Source organism: Drosophila kikkawai, chromosome 3R, assembly GCF_030179895.1.
Source record: "Drosophila kikkawai strain 14028-0561.14 chromosome 3R, DkikHiC1v2, whole genome shotgun sequence".
Taxonomy (NCBI): domain Eukaryota; kingdom Metazoa; phylum Arthropoda; class Insecta; order Diptera; family Drosophilidae; genus Drosophila; species Drosophila kikkawai.
In genome coordinates, this window is record NC_091731.1 from 19,246,814 (window position 1) to 19,274,752 (window position 27,939).

At 39.4% G+C, this 27,939-nt stretch overlaps 1 protein-coding gene across 1 annotated transcript; it reads left to right on the top strand.

Moving 5' to 3' along the window:
• The first annotated feature begins 242 nt into the window (after positions 1-242).
• On the top strand, positions 243-27,855 carry kibra (WW and C2 domain containing protein kibra). The gene is made up of 9 exons (XM_017168072.3): positions 243-1,063; positions 22,403-22,701; positions 23,067-24,672; positions 24,733-24,913; positions 24,984-25,401; positions 25,467-25,778; positions 25,849-25,966; positions 26,023-26,232; positions 26,301-27,855. The coding sequence occupies exons 1-9, from the start codon at positions 831-833 to the stop codon at positions 26,743-26,745; spliced, it is 3,822 nt and encodes a 1,273-aa protein (XP_017023561.1). The 5' UTR covers positions 243-830; the 3' UTR covers positions 26,746-27,855.
• The last annotated feature ends 84 nt before the right edge of the window (positions 27,856-27,939 follow it).

Here is a 27,939-nt window from a genome sequence, read left to right on the forward strand (position 1 = left end):
CTGAAATTCAGAGTGACCAAGGAGAAAATACCAAATATCGCAATTTCGGTATTTTGATATACTTACTTTTTTACACTCTACATGAGAATTCGACCCCAAAAACGAGAATTCGACCCCAAGCATGTAAATTGACATTTTGCTTTGATTCAGAGTGACCAGGGAGAAAAAATCAACAAATATCAAATGTTTTCATCGCGATCTCGGTATTTGGGCAACAAATGTCACCAAGTTATTTTATCAACAATAGTTTTTTGTTTTTGTTGCTCGAGTTCGGACCAGGGCGCGCACATTTTTTTCCGAGCCAAAAACGCGACACGACTAAGTTGAGGAGGAAAACACGGTCCATCGGCGCTAAATTCCAAGTTAATTAGTTTCAATTAGGCAAAGGAAAAGGATTACAACAGCAACAAACCACAACAACAACAACAACAACAAGTTTCCAGTGATCGAAATGGAAAAAAGCAAGCAGCAACTGTGAGCAGTGATCGCGTGTGTGTATGAGTGTATGTGTGTGCGATTGTGCTGGAATGGAATGCAGTTACGAAAAAAATAAATAATTGAGAGCGCCGCTCGCTCGCTCTCTCTCTGTCTCTTACACGCGCGCGGTTCGCTCGTTTGTGTGTGTGTGTCTCCATTATCGGCGGAGTGAAAGAAATGGAATGAAATAAAAAGAAATGTCTTTGCTAATGTAAACAGCGCAAAGAGAAACCCCCCGAAAAAACGGCAGAGGCAGAAAAAAAGAAAAGGCGAGCGTTGTCGGGTGAAAAAGAAATAAAATCGAGGTTTTCTCAGACTCCACTCAAAGCAAACCGGGAGAAAATACTACGAAAATGCCGAATCTACAACAGACAGCGTCGCAATCGCAGCATCACCTGCATCCCCATCACCTGAGGCCCCAGCAGCACCATCCACAGCACCACCAGCAACACCAACACCATCATCAGCAGCACCACAGCGACTTTCCGCTGCCCGATGGCTGGGATATAGCCAAGGATTTCGACGGCAAGACCTACTATATAGATCACATCAACAAAAAGACCACCTGGCTGGATCCCAGAGATTGGTAAGTGTATTACGGAAAAATCGTAAAATAATAGGAAGAATATAAAAGACTCTTGGGAAAAATTTTGGTTTAATAACAAAGACCTATTAAATTAAATAATCAATACAAGTTATAAATTATACCAAAAGATGCATAGTGTTAATATTGTTTAATTTCGAAAAAAGCCTTTTTGAAGAATATTTGCTAATATTTATTTATTGGCATGATAGTCATAGGCAAATATACATTTTGAATTTACTCTTTAATTGGATCTATAAAAGAACTTGCCTCACTAAAATGGGATATTATAATCTACAGAAGCTTCCTAGATATATTTCAATCCCCTCGAGTGCTTTAACCCCCTTTGTTTTCCCTTATAAGTAAATATCTGGCTTATGAAACGAAAAGGGTACCAAGACTCAGGTGAGAGAGCTGCCGCTTAATCAGGAAGCTTCGGCAAACAAAAACAAAAACAAGAGCGGCGGACTGAAAAAAACCCATATAAATTCCGATTCCGAACCGGAAAGAAAAAGGTGCGTGCTGCAGCTGTGTGTGTAGCGAGTCAGCGAGTGCGTGTGTGTGTGTGAGCAAAGGAATGCGATCGAGAGGCAAGAAGCAGCGGCGAAATAAATTACATATTTTAAACAAGGCGAACGGGCAAAACAAAACGGAACGAGGCGAAAAGACTTCAAGTAAACATTCCAATGCGATGATTAAGACTCCAAATATAACTGAACTGAGCCGAGCCGAGGAGAGTGGCAACAAACAAAAAATGAATTGTAAACTACAGGCGAAAAAAGGCAGGAAACGCGAGAGGTGGAGAAACGGAGAGCGAGGGAGAGTAAAAGTTAAATAAAGCTCGGCGAATGATCTGCAAAAACAAAAACCAACAAACTCATACGTAATGAGTGCAAGAGAGCGGCGGCGGCGGCAGTGGCGACGGAGTGAGAGCGCCCGAGATACCACATCAGGCCATGTATCTCATAGATACATTTTAGTTTGCCGCTCGCTCACATTTTTTGGTCTTGTCTCTAGCTCGCTCTGCCTCTCTCTCTCTCTTACCCATAAACAATTGCAAAATGTTCGTAGGAATTTTTTGTAGTTTCGAAATAATTGATTTCTGAAATTCTTCGCCCTCTCTCAATTTAGTCTGTTTTTTCTATACTCTTTTTTGGTTTCCACAACTTGTAAGAAATTCCTATTAGCATCCTATAATTATTTGAATTAAATTATTTTTATAGACATAATTAGGGATCAAAAACCTTCTTTAGATACCTTAAAGGGTTTCTAAAAACCATTAGGTTCCTTTTTTATTATTTTCGATAGATATTTCAAGTTTTTTTTTATCATAAATAGGATTGTATAAATATATTTTTCGAATTTTTAAAGATAACCAAATAGCAATTTTTGCAAGGGCATAGAAACTTTGAAAGGAAACTTTTTTGCATTTTCCTTATACTGTTTTCTTGTAATTGTGTGTGTATTTCTTTGTTGTTTTTATTGTTTTATTTTGTGTGAGGCTGTGTGAGCTTCACGCTTTCAATTAACACAAACATTCCCTTTGTTTGTTTCAAATTGCATGGACATTGTTCAAAATGTTTCACTGAATTAAACGCCGAACCGTTTCGAGCGTTGTGGAATTTCAGTATTTCTCCCCGGGTCTTTCCTCTCCCTTTTGCTCTTGCTTGAGAAAATGAAACGAAACATCTGCGCATTTGTTAGGGTTATGCATCAAGTGGATTGTATATGCACACATGTCGCAGGAATGTTCCTCAGAATGCACAGCAAAGCGTTTGTATCTGCGTTCTCGTTTCAGGGTTACCCAGGGGATAAGAGCCTTGATGTGAGCCTTTAAAATCTATGAGATCTTTGAGTGAGAGTCATTGATAGATAGAAAAATGTGCATATTTATATATTAAATCTGATGGATTGTTGGGAGAGAAATATTTAAATCTCTCAATTGAACCAAACATGCAGAAAACGAAATATTTTTTGTATAATTAAATAAACATAACTAAACATTGTATCAAATATACCTTTAATATGTTTTTGTTAGTGTAAAAATAAATTTATTTAACACTATTCTTTTACTTAAAATTTTATTGTTACTTTGCAATTCACATTTCTCAATTTGAACTCAACATTTTCAATTATTGAGCAAACCAAAATATTTCAAGTTGGCTCACTCCCTCCACCCTTTATTGGTATTTTGCAAGTCTCGCATATCTTTAACCAAAATTATTTACGCTTTTCGGCATACGTTGCGTATCCGCTCTCAATGTCCATTGATCGCCAACGCCAATGTCTCTCACACGCGGCGTTGCTATTGAATTTTAAAAATTGCTGCCGGTAGCGCGCAAAAATTCCAATAAACCATAAATAAATTTCTACAATAAAGCAAAGCGAGCCAGGCCTCGGGCGGCCTTTAAAGGCCTCGCCACGTTACGAGCACTACAGCCAACAGAAAATCATAGAAAAAATAAATATCTATTCCAATATACGCAGTATGCAAGGTCGAATTGCCGATACCCTTGAAATTCGACCGACAATTGTTTGGGCTTGGGCTATATAGCCCACATTTTCTAAGGTTTTTTGGGCTAAAATTAGGCATAGAATGTTAGCAGAACTTGAAGAAATTAATGAATGAATAATTTGTTGATATATTGTTTGTTGATATATTGTTTAATAAAAGTAAGATATTTTCTGCTTAATACTTGAATGATAACTTTCGCTGAATTTTCATTATGTTACTCCATGTATCACTTGTTAAACCCCATGACTTTCATGTCTCCGAGTTATTTATTTCCCCCTTTAAGGATTCCGATGCGATGACAAATGCCATGGAATTTCCATTGTACAGCGTATTCAACTTAATAAATGTTTCACTTGTTTGTACAGCATTTCGACGACGGGTGGTATTTTTTGTGATTTTTTTTTCGTTGCCGTTGCCCTCTCTTTTCCCTGTTTCTTTTTTTTTTTTGTATAAACAAAAGTTAACAACGACTTGACTTGGCCATGCGATTTGGCATTTTTTCGCCGCTGTCTTCTTCTTGATTTTCTTATTTTTTTCGCCATTTTTTTTGGCCAATTGTTTAGCCACAAACAAGGCGGCAACACAGTGGAATATTTTTGTGTGCGTTTTCGGTGTTTTAACTCTTTTTAGTGGTTTAGACAGAAACGTGTTTGGTGACAGTTTCTCGATCTATTCACAGGCGGCCACCAAAAATAAAATAATCGAAAAGCTTAAAGCAAAAAATAGCAACAAAATCGGTTGGCTACCAGTTGGGGGATAGAGTAGTGACTCGAACTCGAACTCGTTTGTTTTACATAAACTCAAATCGCCGCCAAAAAGGCCTAGCGAAAGCGCTTAACGATTGCTGTCATAAGTCGGACAGAGTGGCGCCAGCGGCGGGGGCCGATACTGGAGTATCTGCATCCGAGATCGGTAGCGAAAAAAAATTATAATAAAAAAAGAAGAGATACACAGAGAAATAAGGTGTTTAGGAGGCTAAAAATGCTTTACCAGCGGAAGCTGAATCCAAAGTTTAGAGATCTCTGAAAAGATACTTATTGTTCTCTGTGTAGTCCGCTCTTAACCAGATTGTGGATCGTTCTAATTCCACCTGTGGCATTTTGATTCGAGAACGAATAATCGAGCGATTGGAGCGATGGATCGTTCGATCGCTGTATCGATCGACCAATTGCATAAAGAACGCAAATCAGGTGAACGAAACAAGGCCCGGAAAAAAAAAATAGGGGAGAGGCGTGTGTGCTGCATGCGTGTGCTGGCTGGCATTATGCATTAGATGTGGCGATTTCTATCCCAGTCAAAGCGAGCTAAGAAAAAATTTGCATAAAATTCAATTTGGCTTTTCGCAGCAAAAGATGCCAGCACATGTATCTAGATATATACCCCTTTATTATATATACACAAATATATATATTTATATAGCTGCTCCGTAGCTCTGTACATGTATAGCAACTTGGAAAGCTGCAAAACGGCATTTTTCATTTAATAAATTGCACAAGGCAATGCAGCAGCGGCAGCAGCATCCAACAGCAGCAGCAGCAGCAAGAAAAGTGGAAAGAATGCAGATGCAATTGCCGTTTGCTGCTGAGGCTGCTGCTGCACCTACAGTGATAATTGCCACAAAAACGATATCAACAGCCATTTCCATTTATTTAAGTATTTAAATGCCATAACAAAATGGAAAAGATTATTATTGGTTTGGATGTTGTTTTTAGCTAAAGTATAAAGCATAAAAATGGAAATTGCAAATTGTTATATTATTTCTTAGTTTTATCTACTTTTTAGATTTATTTTATTTTGAGTGCTTGTTAAAGTTTCTTCTTATTAATAAATATTTTAGTTAAGTGTTCCGTAAATGTACTTATTTTCGTGCGTTGTACTTAGGCAACAGCCACTGTATGCGGGCAACAGATGCAGATACACAGCAGCAGCAGCATGCATTGCATTTGTGCAACAAGTATTTCCACTTAACAACAACGTCAACGGGAGAGGAGGGAGCAGCAGTTGTTGCTGCTGCGACTGTTGCTGCTCCCTGCTGCAACATGCAGCAGTCGAAGCCGTGATTACAATTTGATTACGCGCATGAATGCAACGCGCGGCTTTTGCCAGCAGCGGCAGAAACATTTTCTAGTTTGCTGTACGCGGCCCGAAGCGTTAAAAAATATTTTCTTTTGCACTTGCAAGCAGCAGCAGCGAGCAGCCAACACCGCGGCAACTGCCACTGCAACAGCCAGAGCAGCAAAAGTAGCAGCAGCAGCGACACTCTCTGGCCAAAGATAGGCACATGGGTACATAATGTATCTGACAGATACATAGACGAACTTTTAGTCGCTCCTCTGGCACCGCATGTTTTGCCCATTTTAGCGTCTGTTTTTCCACCAGATCTACTGCTGCCGCTGCTGCTCCAAGTTGCCACCAACTGCCATCTGAAAAAGTTGCAACAACTTCCAGGCAACGACAACGACTACGTCGACGGGATCTCTGCAACGACTTTTCCTGTCTCGCACTTGTTGCATGTCAGTGGCGACGTTCTTCAGCAATCAACACTTGTGATTTTTATCAAGCATAATGATTTCCTTTTCAACATGTGCTAATTAAGAGGAAAGTGGAGGAAGCGGCGGTTAAAACAAGCAAAGGGTTGCCTCTGCCTTGCAATTTTGCTCTGACAGATAAAGACCATTTTGTTGCCAGAGTATATTTCTTTGGGTAGTTTGTTGTTGTACCTCTTGTAAAGGATGAAAGTATTTTGTTGATACAACGTCCTCGGGAAGCTATTAAATTATAACTAAGGTTGCATAAAGATTGAGCTATATTTGAGATTATATAATGAAATATATTAAAAACTAATTTCAAGAGTTAAGATGATGATGAAGAGATTTTATTATATAAGAATTTCAATGTGTTTAAATTTTTTTTACTACCTTTAGATATATTTAGTAAATATTATTTACGGTGTATCGCACCTTAGGCTGCCCCCTCACTGATTGTGACTCGGACTAGCCCCCATTTTTCGCCATTATTTTTGTGTTTTTTTTTTTCCTCGTGAATCTCCAAGTGGCCAGCATATCGATTTATAATAATTCAGCTGTCATTCGCGCAGCTAAACAATTTTTCACTTACAGAAACTGCAGACGTGAGCAGAAAATTAAGTTACTCTACGCCCGGCGATCGTTTTTTGTTGTTGTTGTTTTTTTTTCATGTTTGAGGAGACGTGGATAGGGCCGCGATTCTGGTGGCTCTCTTGGTCTGGGTTATTACTGGCCGAGGTTGTGGCTCGGAATTGGGATTCAGATTTGGATTTGGCTTTAGATTTCGAGCTGGCTGCCTGCACGCGCGATCCCCAGGCGCATTTTTTGTTGTTTTTTGTTTTTATTGGCAAATTTTGCTTCTGCATTCGTCTGCAAGCTGATCGTCGTCTTCTGCACATGGAAAAATATATATCTTATGAATTTTCTCGAATAAATGTCTAATTAATATAACACTATATATTTAACTTTAAATTGAACAATCTTTTACTTCGATTATTTAAATTGCAAAGCTAAGATTTTTGTAAAGTTGTTAATTTTTATTTGAAACCAATTTATTTTTTTTGTGTGGACGATTTTTGCCATATGCTGAGTTGGCTCTTGACTGATCGTTATGTGTGTATGTGAATCCCTGTACACATATATCATGGAAATCTGTGCAAAGGTAGCAATTTACTTCCATGTATGCATGCAGCGGCTATGAAAAATAATAAACCAAGTGAAATGAAACGAAACGAAATTAAAATACAAGCCCAGGAATGTGCATACTCAAGATAAATCCACTCCGATATACCCTTTCTTGCGTAGAGAGAAAGGGGTATATATATTTCGAAGTATCCTTGATTAAGGAGATAAACCTTATTATTTGTATTTTTTGAATAAACTACTGATGTTGGGACATCAAACAGGATCGAAAATGCTTGGAAAATATACCCCTTTCAAATTTTAAATACCATGGCCCCGAGCATATGTTTTATTATATTTTTGCAGCTGTAATCTACGCGGAGAAACCGATTTATAAGATTTTAATCTGCTATTTTAAAAACACTTTCCCATGAATTGCCTGTATTGGGCTCTAAGAGCCTGAAACGAGGGAAGAACCACAGAGTAGGGGGACTCATCATCATCTCTCCCTTCTACCGACTTAATGGCTAACAATTAATTGCCCTAATCAGGCACTGGACACGCTCGGTGTGTGGACACAATGGCATTCGCTGTAATCAGCTGTTCCTAGAGTTGCCATGACTAAATACTTTATGGCCTAACCAGAAATCTACGCACAACTCACACCCAAACATTCCATAGGAGTCAGAGTCTTAAGCTGGGGGGGATCTTCTTCTCATCCCTCACCCCATCCCCAACCCTGCCGAGAAACTCGGTCCCTTTTGTTGGCTGCACGAAACTTTTGTGTTATTTTTTCAGTAGCACTTTCCGAATGCCATTTGAGTGCGCATAACACATATTCTTAAAAGTCTGTGTGCCCCAAAAAGGGAGAGATGCAGATGAGTCTGCGGGGGGCTATGCGATGATGAGGCTTATGGCCTCTGCGCGCAGGCGCACGCGCATTTTGTATGAGAAGACCTTCGGTTTATAACCTTTCAAGCGGGTATTCTGACTTTGAGAAGATGTTTGTAACATGTGAAGTTGAAATCTCTTGTGCTTACAAGCTACAAGCTATTCTAGATAGGTTTTTTAATAAATATATTTTCACTTCTACATACGCGAGATTGTACTTTATTTGATTATCTTGCTTTTATGTAGAATGAGATAATGTATCTTTTTCATTTTCTAGAGGCAAGAGTACCGAAAATTCGTTTTCTTCAGGTTAACTTTTCTCCTTTTTTTTTCTCCTCTTTCTGTTTCTGCTTTTTTTGTGTTGTATCTTTCTGAATGCGATGCAGGCGGCTGCAGGAGCATAATTAACATGGAAGGGGCTGTGGCTGTGGCTTTGGCTGTTGCTGTGGAATGTATCTGAATCGGTAACTGTGTATCTCGTAGGTGTTCAAGTTGTTTGCTGCTGTTCGTTCAACTGTGGAATTTCGTTTTGTTGTCGAATTTATGGCCTAATGAAGTGATAAGGCAGGCAGAACGGGAGCGAGAGAGGGAGCAGCGAGACCATATGTGGACTTTAGCTGTATATCGGCATTCCTGGGATGCCACTTGAACTGTATATATGTATGTATCTTTGCCCGTTGCTGTAGCTATAGCTGTGCCTTCGCCTGACTGTATCTTTTGCAAAGTATCTTTTGTGTGCTGTCAAAATGTTTACCACAGCGCATAATTCATCCGGTCGTTTCTTCGATTCGTTTTCTTTTTTTCTTTCGACTCTGCGCGCATTCTTTAAATATTTAAGCTGGAATTTATTGGTTTGTAGGTCAGGGCAACAGCTCGATGAAGGAATGCTGGCCGAAGGAATGCGCGAAAAAGATCTTTTCGCAGATCCCAATTTCTTAGTTTAAGTTTTTTTTTTCTGTTTTTCTATCTTTGTCACACGCCCATCTCTGGCGAGTGTGTGTGTGCACTCTACATAGGATGCACACGCTGCACATGGCGCATTGGCACATGGAAAATGGTTTGGCCAACAAAAACCGGCTCGCAGAGCGGGACAGCGCCAATATTAACCGCAGACAGAGCAAGCAAGAGGGCTGGAATATAAAGAAAAAAGAAAAAAAAAATGTTGATTAAACTGCTTAAATGCGCAAAGCTGACATTCATGTCAAAGCAACTGACTTTGCCTCCGCCTCCTCCTCCTCCTCCTCCCCTGCTGCTGCCTGCTGCAAAATATGTACATAAATAAGAACATTTTTATGGGCTGCATGTTGCCGTCCCCGGCAGCAAAAGCAACAAATGCTGCAGCAACAACAACTGCAATAGCAGCAGCAGCAGCAGAAAATGTTGCCAAGCTCTTGGAATGTTTGCCAAATACAAAAAAGCAGGGCGTAGATTACATAGTAGTTAGATATGTACATACATATTTACACAGTAAACAAAAATGAATTTCTAAATTTTCAGAAAAATTGTTTAAAATGTTTTAATGAATAAAAATTATTAATTAAAATGAGAATTATAAAGAAAAATCTATGAGACTTTAAAACTTGAATAATATTAAGTTAAAATATTAAACTTTTACCGACCGTAAGTACGATAAATAATCAAGCTAAAGTAGGGGCATGCTGTCACCCATCTTGCAGTATATTCTTCCACTTATTTATGTTAATCGAAAGGAGGTTTTTGTTGCAGTGCACGTATGTAATGCTTTTGATACATACATTCGTAGTTAGCTTTGGCATTTAAGGCAATGCTGCGCGCATTGCTTTAATAAATGCATGCACTCACACACAGCCAAACAAATTGCATTCAATTGGTGCCGCTGCCGCTGTGAGTTCACAGCAACTTTGAAATATTTTCCACCAGCAACAACAACTATGGTACAACTACAACAGCCAAAGCAACCCCATCGCCGTCGTCGTCGTCGTCAGCCTATTTCCAAACACAAAATGCATTTACTTTGCCGCACTCTGGCATTCCCAACACGCCCCCAATGTTCCCTCGCCCGCCACTCGCGGCGTTCGTTCAACTAGCGGCGACATTGCTGCATAGTTTGTTGCTGCGTTGTGCACTGGAAAAAAAGAAGTTGCTATCTTGAAAGTGATTTGTTAAAAAATGTATTGTTATTTAATTACAAATATTATTGCTCGAAATTACATTAGTTTAAATAAATAAATCTGCTTCGATATTTATATTACAATAAAACTTAGTTTTTCTCCTTGTGCTGCTGTAGCTGTTGTTGCTCTCTGCTCTCTCGCAGCAGCGATCGCAACCATCTTGTGTGTGTGTGTGTGTGTTGCTGTTGATTTTGCTGTTGCTGGCATTTTTTCATGTTCTGTTTTCCGTGCTCCTTCGCACACATTGCTGCTCTCCCTCTCTGTCTCTCTCGCTGCTGCCTCTGCTGTTGTTGTTGTTTCATAGCGTAAATAGCAAAGTTGCCCGTACAATTTTAGAAGAACTTGTCAAAACCGCATTCCTGAGCCGCAGCTATCTCGCTCACACTGCCGCTCTCCCGCAGACTCGATCTCGCTTTGACTCTCGCTCTGCTTTGCTGGAGGCAAAGGAGGCAAAAACAACTATTGCTGCTGCTGCTGCTGCAACTGCAACGAGTTATTTATGCATGTTTGTTTATTTGTTTGCTCCACAGTAAATGATCATACACACACTGGCATACACAGATACAGATACACTTGGTGTGCGCATCTGCTGCCGCTAATAAATATTTTTATTTAATTTTTTTTTTTGTCGCTGCCAAGAACAACAAGAATGTATCTAAATTGGCTTATATAATGCCGATTTTTGTTTTTCCTTATTGGTCGCGACACACGCGCCCGAACTTCCAGATAAGTATCTTTTAATAACAGTATGCAAATGTATCCGCAAGATAACCGGAACTTGTCGCCGGCTGTAAAATATGTTTTTCGGAATATTCTTTGTTTTGTTTTCTTTTCTTACGATAATTTACGTTTATATTTATTGAGTTTACAATTTAATAATTAAACCTTAATTATTTTTGAAGTACGATCTTGAATAATTTAAGGGTTTAAAAATGTAATCGATTAAAGTAAATTAAAATTATAAACCATCTGTTTTTATTACTTTTTTTTTAGATCTTAAAGTGTTCCATAACTAAAGTATTGACCGAAACTGAATAATCTTTATTTTTATTTACTAAAATTCTATAATTTTATATAAAAATAATGTTTTAGCCACTTTCAGCTCGCAAGTTTTGAAAACTTTAAAGAATAACTAAAAACTTTTCACTTTTTCGAGCTTACCACTACTATTTTAGTTTCGTTTCACTTACTTATCTTTATGGTCCGACCCTGACCGCCATATTTTTATACACGGCAACATTAGAACGCAAAACCACAAAAACAAAAAGTAGCAGCAGCAGAAAAAAAAAAAAACCCACAAATTCTTTAATCAATAAAAGCCAATCGGTTATGGCCAGGCCCCAAAGCTACGGTAACAACAACAACAAACAGACTAAAATTCCATGGTATGCCACGAGCGCTTACCATAAAATTGGAAATCTTTCAAGTTCTTACCATTTGAATTTCGGATGTATCCGTATCTCTGCGTCTGTATCTGTATCTGCATCTGTGTGTGCGAGATAAACAAACAAATAAACAAACCAGAAAACGATATCTTGGAATTTTGTTTCGTTTCGAAAGGAACGCGGATTTATATAGAAATTATTGTTATGGCCAGACATTAGGGAGAAATATGAAGAGAAGGGAGGGAGTAGGAGCCGAGGATGCATAATGCAAACCAAACAGCAAACAACAAATTTGGCCACATTTTTGCATACCCCGCCAGCTCTCGCGGCTCGCAACAATGAAATCTTGAACAAAAGCATATTTATTTATAAAACAAAAGGCGAAAAAGACGACGAAACAACAACAAAATAAATACGGCAAATAACAGAAATGTTAATTGGCCCATTTGACATGCGGCATTTTTTCGATCCCAGCATTCCGTCGTCGTTGTCGTCGTTGTGGCACAGCTTTCATTCTGCCTTATTATTATTATTATTATTATTTGTAGACAAAGTTGAAAAGTATTTTCATGTCTGAGCTGTATCTGTTTTTGTTGCTGTAAAGCTAAAAGAAATAATGAATAAATATTTGAAATAATTTTGGCCATGATGTGAATTCCCAAACTGTCTGCAGAGAAGCCAACGCGCAGCAGTATTTATTTATAAAAACTTTGAATGTATATTTCCTTTGCGTGCAGAGAATAGCCAAAGTGTCTGCGAAAAGCAAATTGAATTTATAGGTGAAAATATCAAAACAAAATATAAAAAAAAGGTGAAGGTCTATAATTAATTAAGGAATTTTGGCAAACTTGCTGCTATTTTATTTAGCTCTTAATACATAATTGGAGAAAAGCATTAAATACCAAAATAAGCAGTAAAGATATAATATAAATTTTGTAGAATTTAGTCTGAAAAGAAGCTAATATTTTTCCGGAAAATATCTGAAAACAGAAAAATTTCCAAGAAGAGAATTTTCCAAGTTTCAAGCATTCCCCGCAATATGGTATAAGAAATATTCCAACTAATTCACAAAATGTAATGCAATTTTGTTGATCTTGACAAGCTCTCTGCTGTGGCCATTGTTAAGAGCAACTTCCAACTTGCTTGGCTCCCACAATTAACAGGGTTCCTTTTTTTTCCGTCTAAAATGTCTAAAAATTCCCATCAAAAAATGCACACCCATCCATGCGATCCAGATATGTAAGTGCATATTGCATATACCATATACATATATGCATATTTTCCCCCTTTTTCTGTACATATTCTCAGTATTCTGGGTTCAATTCGCACACACACGACCCCGTGTCTGGAATGCGGCCCCAACACAATGGTATGGCATGGCATGGCATGATGTGGATCGGATCGGAATGGAATGGCATGAGGCATGGGGAATGGGGAATGGGGAAAACCTCCCCCCTTGGCCTTTCAGCTGCATTATCGCGGGCTAAATTCTATCAGATACGATATAACACAAGTATGACGATCGGGCGAATATAATTTCGAGGCGGAGACGTTGACGTCGATCAGCTTGCTTGCGTTCGCGTTTGGCGTTCGCATTCACGTTTTGCAGTCGGATTTTTCGCCTTATTATTTCAATATATTCGATATATGTACGATCCATCTATATATCGGTGGTGTATTTATGTATGCATGTACTTACATATAAACATATATGCGATCTCTGCCTGCTTCGAGTCAGCAGCGCGCTCGCCTCGCTCGGCGCACAGTCGCTTGGTTGCTCTGGTATGTGAAGGTCGCAACAGTTGTTTTGTTAATGACAGAGTACAACCACGATCGACGGGGGCCAACAACTACTACTACTACTACTACTCACACACATAAAGTACACAAAACAAAAGCAACAACACCACAAAACAAAAAATTCACAGAGGAACACGAGATGGCTTACGGCTAAAGAGCCAAGCAAACTTTAACTTTACTTTGCAGGGAGTGCAGTCATCTCTTATAAGAAATAACAATACAAATTTAAGAAAATTTAAGAAAAACATTCATTAAACTCCCATAATTCTCATTAATATGCTCTCTTATCATCTAAAATATCTATTTATCTATCTATCTATCTATCTATCTATCCATCTATCTATCTATCTATCTATCTATCTTTCTATCTATCTATCTATCTTTCTATCTATCTATCTATCTATCTATCTGATATTCCCCATTTAAAAATCGATCTATCATATCTATTCTGTCATATTTTAGTTCTCCAATTTTCTTTCTCTATTCCCGGTCCAGAAAAGTATCTGTACATTGGGGTCTCTCTTGGCCATGTATTCTCTACTTTAGCGATTCCCGGAACCGACTAATGTCAGGCCAAGAAAAATGCACAGGTGGACACTTTGAAGTCTGAAAAGTTTCACAAAAAAACAAAAACAAAAGCCAGAAACCAAAGCAAAACAAACTTTTGTATTTGTTCTTGAAGCTTGCCAAGGTTCCTTTCAACCAACACACACTCAAATTTAGACGGAATTTCGGTGAATTATACATATAGATTTAGTTAGAGGTGCACATACATACATATAGGATCAGATCGGATCGGTTGGAAACATTTTGGCATGTTCCATGTGGGCGTTGCGAAGCGACATGAGAAATGTTTCCGAGTTGTCGTGTCCAATTTAAATCTTTTATAATGCGCATACCAAGAATTTTTGTTGACGTATTGAATACCGTTTGCATATTTTTCAAAAATGAAAGGCCAAAAGGAAATTTCCCCAAAACTGAAAGACTACAAAAATAATTATTTAAGCTTTTGGCATATATAGAAAATACTGCCAAATGTATGTGGTAATAATTAAACAGATCATTAGCGAATAATCGTATGATTTTCTTACCCAAATAATTCATTCACAGAAATCTGATTCACAACTCAACTTTTGATAACAGAGTGAGCTTGATAACTGATTTAATCACTTCATAAATACATATTTATTGATGGAAACTTTAATCTTGGTAATATACTTGAGGTTGTTAATGAAGGATTCCGCTATCAAGCTGAAAAACAATCAAAGTCTTCGATATATTTGTGTATGGAAATATCGATTTTAAACCGATAAATAAAGATGCAGCTCTGGTCTACAAGCTTTCATAGGAATAGGAATTTTAAAATGAAGGTGCCTGATGATCTTATAAATTCTTAATTTATTAATTCTTCTCAAAAGTGCATTTGTAAAGTCAAAATCCTGCACCGAACACATCTTAAGAGGTCATCGATCAATAACTGCCTGCAAAAAATAGACAAAAACTGCAAGAATTCTTTGAATTTTTGTATATTTCAATTTTTGGCAATTACCACACAGTGCCTGCAAATAGAATGTGAGCCGGGCAAACGTTAAAGCAAAAGCAAACGCCCGTCAACAGGTCATTAAAAATCATAAATTTCAATTTAAGTTTATTTTGCTTTGGCTTTGGCTTCGGGATTTTGTATTTCGGATATTTTATTTTTTTTTGCCATGACGAACGAGCCACGAGTGGCCAGGCGAAGTGGGCGCTGCTCTTTGCATACATTTACTTACTGGCCCGTTGTTTGCTTGTCTGTTTGTTTATGTCCATGTATAAATTCTATGAATTTTTTAATAGTTAATTTGTATGCAGTCGGCGTGCTCTGCTCATGGCGCAAAAATTTATTTCAATTGTTCACTTTGGAATTTATCGCAGACATTTTGTGATTTCGAAATGTGAAAAACTAAAAAGCAGCCTCACCAGCAGAGCTTTGAAGATGGATATACATAAGTCGCAAGTTCGTTCTGTTTTCTCCCTCCTCCTTGTCATGTTTTCGGCGTGACTAATGTGAGATCGGCCCACTCAAATCGAATGGAGGGTCTCCGGATTCCAAATTCCGAATACCAAAGTCCGTAATTGACACCCACTTGCCGCCGAGTGGGTTTGGAAATGGTATGTGGGGGGAAGAAAAACAGAAACCCCGAAATCCGTGAATCCCATTGGCCAGATTGTAAAACAGTTTCCTCCAGATAGGCCGCCCCAAAAACAGAAAAAAAAAAAGAAAGAAAGAAAACCTTCAGCTCTTTTTGTCTTATCTCGAGTCGGTCCCAACGCATGCGCAGTTCATTGACATTATTTTTTTATATTTCTCTCTCTGGGGATGGGGTGTTAAAAATATTTAAAATATGCATAGAAAGGCAGCAGGCCCGGTTCGGTCGGAAAATGCATTTGATAAGCTTCACACAAATTGTGGACGGGCATTAAAGTGGTTTCCGCTTTTTATCGCTGCGGAAGGAAGTGGAAGTGTGAGATGGACGAGATGCGAACAGGAAATGCAGCTAATATACAGCACTTTTCCACCGCATACCATATATACTATACTATGTGTCCGAGGCGGGGAAATATTAAAAAAAAAAAAAAACTCCGGTGCGAACAGCACTCGGGATTGTCGAGTTAAATGGGCAACGACAACAACGGCAACCGCGATAAGATAAAACGACGTACGACCTTTATAGCGTAATTTGATTAAGCTCAAAAATATTTGTCAACGCTCTCGACGCTGACAGATAATGGGAACTGGAAACGATGACAGCAGCAGTGAGGCAAATAATTTTACAGCAAATAATGTCAGCGATTATAATTAAACATTGTTTTGTCACAATGGACCTTTCTCAACCATCTATACGATAATGATCAAGATGCTTGATTTATTTTTGGGTCTTGCCATATATAAATTTAAAGTGTAATCTAGAAAAATATCTCAGACACGCCAATTTATATCTCTCTTCACTTAATTTAGTTCTTTATATTCTGAATTAAATTCAATTTTCTTAACTTCCTTCATTGGCCGAAACTGACCTTCGATAATCTCATCGAAATCATCTCGATAATTGGCTCCATTCATTAATCGACACAATTTGATTATCAATTCTATAATTTAAGTTATTTAATTGCGGAATTGACTTGAAAGAATTTAGAGGTTTCTTCCTTCTTTGTTTGAATTTAAATTTGACTTTATTTGCTAAATGATACAGTTTTTGTTTTATATCGCTTAGCTTTGATTTATATCGATAAATTGCTGGTGTTGACCTTTGGTAAATGGGTTTTATCGGTGGCTTTTGATCAAAAACAATTTATGTTTATGGCTTGGCTATCCAGCGCTGAAACGCACTGTAGCCAGGCTATATAGGCTATAAAACTATTTCACAATCGCCAGCAACGGGGGGCTTGTTGTTCCTCATTCCTCGTGGCAGCAACATAGCCCGGAGTGGAAGCATATAACATTTTCTGAGATAGGTATGTCAAGGTGATGTGTAGCCCGCTCGCTGCTTGATCAAATTGGGTTATAACGCAGAGATTATATTTATATGATTCTTGCATACATCAACATGACATTAATTTCCCAAACCACTTTGAGCTCGACTCGATGGAGTATATATATAGACGCTATATAAACCGGAACACTTGCGGCAACGACGACGGCGTCTACTCCACTTGCGTGTTCGATGTCTCAGTTCCGCCAGAGCGAAATAATTGAAATACTATAGAGTGGAGTGTATAGACCCGACCCGGCCGAGACGGGTCTACGTGACTCTTGGGCCTATTTTTGTTTGTTTTCTTCTCGCTTCTCGCGGTCTGCCTAATATTATGCTTATTTCGGACATGATCATTTATACATATCGTTCGAGTTGGACTTGATTGACGCAGCCGGGCCTCGACGATTTGAATTGCTAAATGATCTCTTCTCCAGAGCCAGCAATGAATGGCCGGCTAATTTGTGAGATATTCTCTCCATGTGAATTCATTAAAGACTATTTTTATAAGAAATCAATTAAAAAACAAAAAGAATTCAAATAGTCGTGGGTTTTTTTTTTGAGGGTTTATGGTATAAGGAATGTTGTGCATACTTAAGATAAGTTTATGTCTGAAGAGATATAACCCTAATGCGGAAATTAGATAGCAAAAGCTAAGATAAGAACTGGAATCAACTTGGAAATAATAATATTTGAGCTTAAGAAAGTTTCACTTAAAGTCTATTGATTAATGGATGTACGATAAGTGTTTTTATGACAGATTTTATGCTAAAACGATAGAATTTTAATAGCCTAGATTGGATGTAAAACCATCGGGCTGAAAATAATACCACTAAAACCTGTAAAGATTAAAGTAATTAGCCAAACAGATATATGTACGCTTGCAATTTATGTGAAAAATTCAGGTATTGAAAGAATTTCATTTGCTGTTTATTGGTCATCAAATGGTCGACTCCGTGGAGCAGTTCTGACTTGTTATGGCCGCGAATTAGCATAAAACTCGACGTGAACAGTTAAATAATATTGTTGCTGTGGATTTTCGAGTGTGTGTACATATGTGTGTCAGTTAAGTTAAGTGCTGCCTAATGACAACTTCTGCCCTCTTCGCGGTAGTTTTTATTTTTTATTCGTATCTCTCTCTGTCGAGTGCCATGTCATGCCCATGTTTCACTCATATTGTGACAACAAAATTCATGCTGAAATATTTTTGGTCCGAAACTCGTTTCTTAGTGGCGTTTTTTTTTTGTATATATTTTTTTAAAGCGCGAATTTATTACAGCTCTTGGTCGCCGCTGCGTCGCCGCGCCATAAATATTTTGTTTACAATATAATTTAATTTATGCAGATTTCTTGTCCGCTCTTTCAGCGAACATGTTTGTGTGTGGATCAACGATTGCGGTCAAAAGAATAGTTCAATATGTATAGATTATTCTGGATTAGTGAAGTCCAAGACCCTGACTCGCGAGCCAGAATATGTCTCAATCGATTTGGCTGGAGATGCAGATTAATAGTTTATATTTTATGTAATTGAAGATCCCTGGATCCTTTTCTAGTACTAAAACTATTTTCCTGGCCACAACTGTGCGCACATGCCACACATGCATATCAAACGAAACGTAACGTTTAATGTGGGCCGAGAGGATGGAGTCAGTTTTGAGTTACCTGCTAAAAGGCCAGCCAGTCGTTAGTCGTCCGTAAGTTGGGTGCCCCTTCAAGCCGAACTGAATGGGCCTCCTCCTCGTTTCTGTCAGCATCAGCAAAAGTGCCAATGGAAGCCCTACTTACTTGGCAACGCCTGCCCCGCCCACTTGCCCCCTAATTCCCTTGGCACGCCTTGCCTCGCCTCGCCTTTCATTGATTTTTTTTTGTCCACCATTCGATCTATGCTTTGATGGGTGGGGTGAGATGGTGGCTCTGACTGATGTCTCCTGAGGTCAAGCGCTAATGGAAAACCCATAACAATTTGCATACGATTTTCTTATTGAGTTAATTAAAGACCCTATAAAAAACGGCAGCCGTTTACGGAATTTGGTATTCAGACTCTGCCGCTGCACTTAACACCTGTCTACTAAAAATACTAAAAAAAAAAACAAAAAGAAAATGGAGGGGGACTTCTGATTAAATGACAGAATAAGCCCAGTTACCATTCACGATTAAAAAAAAGTCAAGAATTTTATCTCTGGCCAGGGGATTTGCATTTCTAAAATCGGTAAAAGATAAAGAAAACAAGAGTTTGTGCAGGGTAAAATTTAAGGTTGCATTGGGAGAACATTTAAATGATTCAAAAGGGTTAAGTGCTTTAAATAAAAACTTAAACATGATCTATTTAGGTTGTGCTATTTAAGGAAGTTCCTAGTATGCCGGATATCACAATAGTTATATTTTATTTATTTATTTTCTTGAATAAACTTCTATTGAATCCCCTGCTGATCGTAATGCAAGATGGCAAATTGTGAGTTTGCCATTTACTTAACTTGTCTTACAAAACGTTAAGAGAAAAAATAACAAGAAAAGTCACCGAAAAATAAATACAAAATTAGTTGATTTGGAATTATGAAACCGTTCCGTTGTGTTTTTGTTGACATCGACAGGCCACAATCCATCCACGAGGCGACCACGACAACGACATCAACATCGAATCCGAATCAAAGTCGTCAAAGTCATGTATTTTTTCACTGGTGATTGTCTTTGGCGATCGTGAGATCGGTTTGTTTTGTGTGTCAAATGTGGGGCTTTGGAGACTGGCGCATGTCGTCGATGCATTTTGTATATCAGTTTATTTATTATTATTATTATTTGTATTTTCTGCTTCCCACAACTATGTTTCTGTGTCACTTTTTCTTTGTCTTGTCGGTGGGGGCAAAGTGGATGAACCTTGTTCCGTTTACTTATTAAACGCCTGCGTTTAATTCAATCAACTGCAATAACTGTCCGGGTGTACTTAGATGTGCATATATACTACCACAATATCAATAATAAGCTATCACCAATGACTCTTTAATATTATTGCTTGGCGTTCCTGACCAAGAGCACGTTCACCAGCAATTCTAGACTTTAGGAGGTGATTTAAAACATTTGGACCTTGTTTAAAATCTGTTATTAGATATTATTAGTATCTGGTTTTTATCAGACAAAACGTGACATCTTGGTATATAAATACAAAAAATAATATTAAACTTGAGCTTAGTTGAAGTTAAGATTATAATTTGTAAAAACGTGTCTTTTGCTTTATAATCTAAGTAGGTGAAATTAACTTTAGATGATTGATTAGAAAATGTATATAAATAATTAATTTGCTTCCTATTTTATTATAATACAATCTTATAGAATCATTTCCTCTGTCATAATATTTTAGTAGGGTATTTTAAAAGCCATGTAGCGATTTCCTAACTTCTCTGCATCCTTCTTAGACGTCATTGATGGCAATCCTGATTTAATCAATTTATTATCTTGGTATTTTCAGCATGTTTGTTTAACAAATCAATCGAATTATAATCACAGATTAACGAAATCTTAACTTAACAAGCTGCTTTCTAACGTATTATGAGAAACACACGCCCTCGGTTAATTTATGACCCAAATCCTTGCACTTCCAAAAATCTACTGAATACTACTACAAAAATAAATCTTAAGTCAGCGCCGATCATCTTTAGGTGTTTTTTTTTTTTTACTTTGTTTGTTTGGATAGCTTGCCGTATTTCCAGTCAATCATAAACAAAATCGATTGTTAGTCGCCAGCAGCAGCTGCGTTAATTTTATTTTCAATGGCTGCGTCAACATTCGATTCCAGATAAAACGGCAACGAACCGAAAAATATGTCTAAAAATGCAAACAGAAGGCAAGAAAAAGGCTCGTGGCATCGAGATATATTCCAAGAAAATGACAGACAGCAAGTTGAGCTGCAATCTGTGTATCTATAGGATTTATAACTATATATAAGCAGTGGAATATCAATAAAAAGGGGTAAAGGTGCAAAAATAATACTATCGGTCATTCTATAGACACAAGTTGGTTCCTAAATATCAATTTATTATATTTGACAGCTGATTCATTTCAATAGTTCACTCAAAACCATATTAATTATCATCCATTGCGTATATAACATATATAAGTCTACGGAAAATCAATGGAAAACACTTTTTCAGTAGTAAACTTTAGGTTTTTTAATGTTTTTATTAACGCTTAAAATAATTTTCTATATAATTTTTTTTCAATAATTACTGGTGGAATTGCAAATAAGAAATCGTTGTCCGCAATTGTATCGTTCATTGAACTTTTAAGTTTAGTTTTATAGCCCTGAAACGCACTGTCCATGGTGAATATCTATAGCATATGGCGCAGATATTATTATCTGTGTATATATTCTCCGGGAGCTTCTTCTTTAATGGCTGTGCGAATTCCAAAGCAATGATTAATTAACAGTATGCCGAAGAGAAGGAAGCCTTAAAGAAAAACAAATACAAAAAAAAATACCATATATAAATTTGCAATTAAGGGGACACATAGATATATGATTATTCAGAATACACAGAGAATTAAAAATGAATAAAGAGTAAATAAAATCATTCTTAGATTTTAATAAATATCTAATAAAGACTCCACTTCATATTGGGATATTTAAATAAATGATTAAAATAAGATCAATTACAATTTACCACAATTTATTTCTATTCTATATGAAAAATAAGAAATCATTTTCCTCAGTGCATGGATGAATGTGCGTATGTTTTGACAATCAATCCATGGCGATTAGCAATTATCATTGGAATGCGAAAATGCTGTTGCCTGATATTGAAATCGAGGCCCACAAGCAATCAGACAAAGGAGTGGATTGGATCTTGGTGCGGGAGGAGGAGGAGGAGTTGGTGGACGACGCTGTCATCGTCATCAGTTTTCGGTTTTATTTTTCTTCCTTTTGGTTTTTCGACTCTTTTTGCCGTTTTTTGTTTTGCTTTCTTGCCGCACTATGCGAATATTATTATGGCCTCGATAAGATTAGACGCTGCCAGGCAGCGGGCAATTGGCAACAACAAACAGAGCGCAGACATTCCGCCGCATGGCTGCGGTAAAAATTGGTATTTCTGCGACATTTCTTTCCACCGGAGAATCGTTGTTGTCGGCACTTTTTTAGGCAAAATGCACACAGGAAATGCTGCTAATCTTATCGAATTCCGCGCACTAAACTAACTGGCGTGGGAACAGGTTGAGATACATCTCAAGATATGGCCATTTCGAGGGAAATTCTTGAAGAATTTTTTGTCTTTTTTTACGATATATTAAATAAAAGGTTCAGTAAAAGAAAATACTAGTCTTAAATTTCTTAAAAAATTACAAATTAAATTATGTGCATTATTGAATTAGTGCAAATTATATTTATTTAATGATTTAAGAAACCCAAATCAAATTAAAATTAACCCATCTTTTCTTATCTTCCATTTACAGCTACACAAAGCCACAGACCTTTGAGGATTGTGTGGGCGATGAGCTGCCCATGGGTTGGGAGGAGTCCTACGATCCCAATATCGGTCCCTACTATATCAATCATCTGGCACAGAGCACCCAGCTGGAGGATCCACGCCAGGAGTGGAAAAGTGTCCAGGAGCAAATGCTAAGTGATTATCTATCAGCGGCACAGGATCAGTTGGAGAACAAGCGGGAGATGTTTGATGTTAAACAGCAGAGACTTCTCTGGGCCCAGGAGGAGTACAATCATCTGAAACAGGCAGCCAGTCGAAGCAGTTGTAAGTATAGAATATTTTAAGATAGATTTAGATTTAGATAGATCTTTTAAACCTATTTTAAGGTATTTCCATTTAAACTCAAAACTAAATAAGTAAGAGATATAGCTTTAACTTTAACTATACTTCCTTATAATTTGAGGCACTCTACTAGAAATTAATCAGAACAAGATATGGCCTATATTTTCCACGAATTATTTTTTGATTTCCATTGAACAACCAATTTGAAGTTTTTATTAACAAAAAATTGTTAATCGAAAGATTTACTTGGCTTATAGATTAGTTAATCTTTTCAACGAAATTTAATTATATTTAATAACTATTATTGTTAAAAATTCTATTAAAATACCCCTCCTCTCTTTTTCCAGTATGCTCTTCCTCCAGCTCCATGAGCCGACACGATCCAGAGCTGCTGAGAGCCGACCTCATGCTGGCCAGAGAACGTGTCCACCAGCTAAAGCAGGAGCTAACCCACATTACCAATGATATTTCCTACACGGAACGCGGCATGAATACCCTGTATTCCGTGGGCGAGAAGATCAATGCCCGGCAAAACGGATGCTATGACATTGCCGAAGTCCAGGCGATACGCGAGGAAATGCTCAAGGTGCACAAGTCGCTGGTGTCCGGCGAGAAGGTGCGCGAGGAGCTCATGCGCAGCCTAGTGCAGATCAAGAACGAGCTGAGTCGCCAGCAGATCAGCGAGGAGAACTCGGACCTTGCCTCGCCCTTCGACCGGGTGTGCGTGGCCAGCCAGACGGATCTGTGCGGATCCGTGTCGGGCGACAAGCTCAACGGAGGAGCCCGCTTTGCAGAGATGGCCAAGACTAAGCTGCAGTATGCCGAGTGGCGTAAGCACATCAAGAAGCTGCAGCAGCAGCTGGCCGACCATGTGGAGCGCATTGAGCCTGGTCAGCTGGAGTCTGACAAGGATCGCATTCTGTTGATCCAGGAGAAAGAGAAGCTGCTGAACGACCTGAACAGCATTTCGGTGAAGTCGCGCAGCGAGGAGGAGAAGCGGGTGATTCAGCAGACCCGTCACAAACTGGAGGAGGACCTCAAAGAGGCTTACGAGGCCAACAACACATGTGTGGCCAATAGGTTGCGCTTCCACGAGGAGAAGCAGCTGCTGCTGGACAAGCTGCAGGAGGCCCTCAAGTCTACCAAGCTGCTGGAGGAGCGACTCAAGTCCTTCTCCTCGGAGAGCACCTTCTCCATTAGCAGTGGCAGTAGCCTTGGCTCCCTGTCCACTGCCAGCAGTAAGAGTGCTCTGAGCTTCACCGACATCTACATAGATCCCTTCGCGGTGGATTCACCCATCGATGTGGTGGATCTGAGGCGACGCTCGCAGCGATTGTTCCAACAGCGACTGCATCCTGTTCTGCAGCAACAGCAGTCCTCGGAGGTCTCGCTTTCGCCGCGCAGCAGCCTGTCCATGGAAACGCCGCCCGCCTCGCCGATGAAGTATAATCCGGGAGCGGATAATCAAACGCCGCAGACCCTGAAGGAGGAGCCAACCTATGCCAATGCTCTGCCCGCCCCGCCCGCCTACACAGCCCCGCCGCCAGTCCGAGCCCGTCCCTACGACCTCGACTCCACGGTCCTCGATTGCATGATGCTGGAGGCAAAGCTACAGAAATTGAATTTGGGTGCAACGCCCCTAACTCTGGCCGCTTCGGCTCCACTCTCACCAATTTCGGAGAAGCCCTCGCTGCTGGATCTGCCGCAGGAGATGCTCAGCCGATCGTCCTCCACATCCAATACGAGATCCGTTTCGGCGGCTGTTAGCAATGAGTCGGTGGCCGGCGATTCCGGTGTCTTTGAGGCGTCGCGTGCCCATCTGCCGCGCAAGGAGCTGGCCCAAGTCCAAATTGGACTCAAGTATCTGAAGCAGGAGGGTGTGTTGGTGGTGTCCCTGGAAAGGGCCAACAATTTGTTGGCTCTGTGGACAGCCTCGTCGGACAACTCGCAGGTGTAAGTATTTTTTTTTAAATCTAGTTATAAGTATAAATATTAATTTTAAATATTATTTAGATATCTGCGTGCCGCTTTGCTGCCGAATTCACTCACCTCCATTCGGACCAAGGCCCTGGGAGATTTCCAGAAGCCTGTCTTCAATGACACCTTTGCAGTGCCCATAACGCTGGACAAGCTGCTGACCAAGAGCCTGCAGGTCACAGTGGTCACCATGACGGGGCAGAAGGAGGAGATTATTGTAAGTATTTTTTTTCTTTTAAAATATTTCTTAAAAAGATCATTTTTTAACACATTTCTCTATATTCCAGGGCACTGTTCAGATCAGCATGGCCGAGTTTAATCCGGAGGATTCCACCCTGAAGTGGTACAACGTTCTAAGCTCCAAGTTCATTCCCAGCTTTGAGTCCTTGGACATTCCCTCCACCAGTGCCGCAGCAGCGGCAGCCGCTGTTGCTGCCGCCAGTTCCAATTCCATCACGAGTGTTGTCATTCGGGAGGAGTCTTCGGATGAGTCCACCATCACCTCCTCGCAGACTTCCACCCTGACACGCAATCAGGCGCCGCCCATGGAGCTGCAGGAGCAAATTGCCGAAGAACAGCCGGAACAGGGACGTTCCAATGAGCAGCAGTGCAGCGACGACGACGACGATGATGATGACGATGAAGAGGAGGAAGAGGACAATGACAAGCAGCTAATCAGCGATGTTTGCGTTGGCCTACTGAACTGTAAGTAATAATCTACTCTTTTAATTAGTTTTACACTATAATTTCATTGGTTTTCCTACCCACAGCCAACTGCATGCTAGATGCGTATCTGCAGAACATGAAGCAGGAGTTTGCCGACAAGGAAACAAACACAGACTGCGCCTTCCTCCCAGAGAAATCTCGTGGTCAGTCGCAGCTAATGGACGACAGGCCCGTGAAAAGATCACAGACATTTACGCCCTCGGCGGCCGTTAGCAAGAATCGTTACAATTGCCGCCTAAATCGCAGCGACTCCGACTCAGCCATGCATTGCGGAGTGGCTCCACATACCTTCCAGCGCGGCGCCGCAGAGCGACGATCCCTGCGCTTCCATACCAAGGCACCCAAGTCTGTCACAAGTAAGTCAATTCAGGATTTAAGAATAAGAAGAGGAATCTTATATTAAATAAAATGTATTTTTAATTCTAGAACTACATACTCACATACCCCGCACCAGTTTGGACTTGGAGCTTGATCTGCAGGCGCAGCACAGCAAGCTCTACTTCCTCAACGATCAAATTGCCAAGCTGCAGAACCTCAAAGAAGTGTAAGTTAAAAATTAAAAACCCCTGAAAAGAAACCAGGACTCATTGTTCTCAACAGTTTGCAGAAGGCCTGCGAGAACAAGGATCCATTGATTGCCGCCTGGGCCATTGAGAATGAGGAGTTCCAACGCCTGGTGGCCCGCGCTGATCCCGCCAAGTGTCCCGAGGAGCGCCAGCTTCAGAAGCTGCTGATGAAGACCGCCAAAGAGATTCACAAGCTGCGCAAAACCAAGGTGCCCAAGGGCTGTCCCGATCTAGTGTCGTTCAAGTAAGTCATTCGAGTCTTTGGATTATTTATGAAAATATTTATTTATATATTTAACTTGGTTTTCCCAGGGAGAAGATCACCTTTTTCACACGCAAGGGTCTGTCGGTGCCGGAGCTGCCCATTGAGTTCACCCTGCCGGAGGCCAATCCCATCGAAGAAGAAGAGGAGGAGGAGGACGAAGATGAGTTCTACAATTCTGCTGAGACGGCAATAGCCATCAATACGGCTTTGGTGGCCAGCAGCAACAGGAACAAGAATCTCAGTGAGCACCATCACCATAGAGCGGTGACCGGTGCAGTGCCCAAAATACCAATTGCAGCTTCTGCTGTTAGTCCAGCTGATGTAGCAGCTGCCTCTCCTGCTGTTACACCTTCTGCTACACCTGCTGCCTCTTCTGCTCCTGCTGTGGCCAATCCTGGACCAGCTCCAGTTCCATCCACTGATGGCGACGCCACGCCAGAACAACAGCGCTACGACTACATTGTCGATCGCAACTATGGCGTGGAGGTGTAGCCCCCTAAATACCACCACCATCGCAACATCTCCTCCCCACCATATTCGCTGTACATTTTTTGTAATTAATTCTAGTATTTATTTTCATTAAGCGAGAAAAAGTATTTATGTGTAAAAAGAAAAGAAAGCAACAACTGATGTAACAAATATTCTGTGCCTTATAGAGTGAACGTGTGTGTGTGAGAAAGAGCGACGCAAGAGAAAGAACCATATGCTAGAAATGTTAGATATAAATATAAATCTACATAGATCTAAGCTCCTATTTTATAACTAGAATTACCCCATAGTCAGTTGTACAAATTGACCCCCACTGATGACCATTTAGAAAAGCCAATAAGCTTACTAAGCAACCAACCCGCCACTACCCCCCGGAATCCATTCACAAAATGTAACCATAACGCGCACATTGTGCGTTTAATGCCTACTCCTCCGCCGAAATTCATATTGAAAGCCCAACTGTACTTTTAAGACTTGAGTGAAAATATATACGAATGTTTATATGAATATTTTTTGATACGCTATCCTAGCAGTAGTTATACCGATTATAATATGCCCCTGAAACATGAATGGAACGTGAAATATTTATTGTATTGACGGAATCGAAACCGATCGCCTAAGTTAGTGTTTAGCTTGCGTTTTTGTTAAGCTCTCAACAAACAAAATTAAAATTTTTTTTATAAAAAAAAAATCCTATGCTAACGAAAAACTGAAAAAAAAAATCATAAGAAAATACACACACAAAAAAATATATATATTGAATGTACCATATTAGATAATCGTCACTATATATTAGCTATAAGAGCCTCCCCCTTCTAACTCCCGAAACAAAAGAAGGAAAATATTAAATGAAACCTTGTTATGTGCTTCCTCTTCAAGCAAACCTGTTAAAACTGTTGTGTTTTATACGAAATGAAACGAAATTAGCCACGGATCTAGTTTAGTTGCGGTTTCAAGGGCTCTGTGCCGCCCCAACCTTGCTGTTGTTTATGTTTTCTTCACTAACCCACGCGAAGCCCCCCCCCCCAGGACCCTTCCCACCCGCAGATTTAGTGCGTAGTAAATATAAACTGAATGAGAGTCCCCTTCACCCTCTTAAATATTTTTTGCTATACTTTAGTAACTTTAGTTTTAATAAATTATATGAAAGTGAACACATGTATATTGTAATTGTGCAATAAACAAACAAAAAAAGAT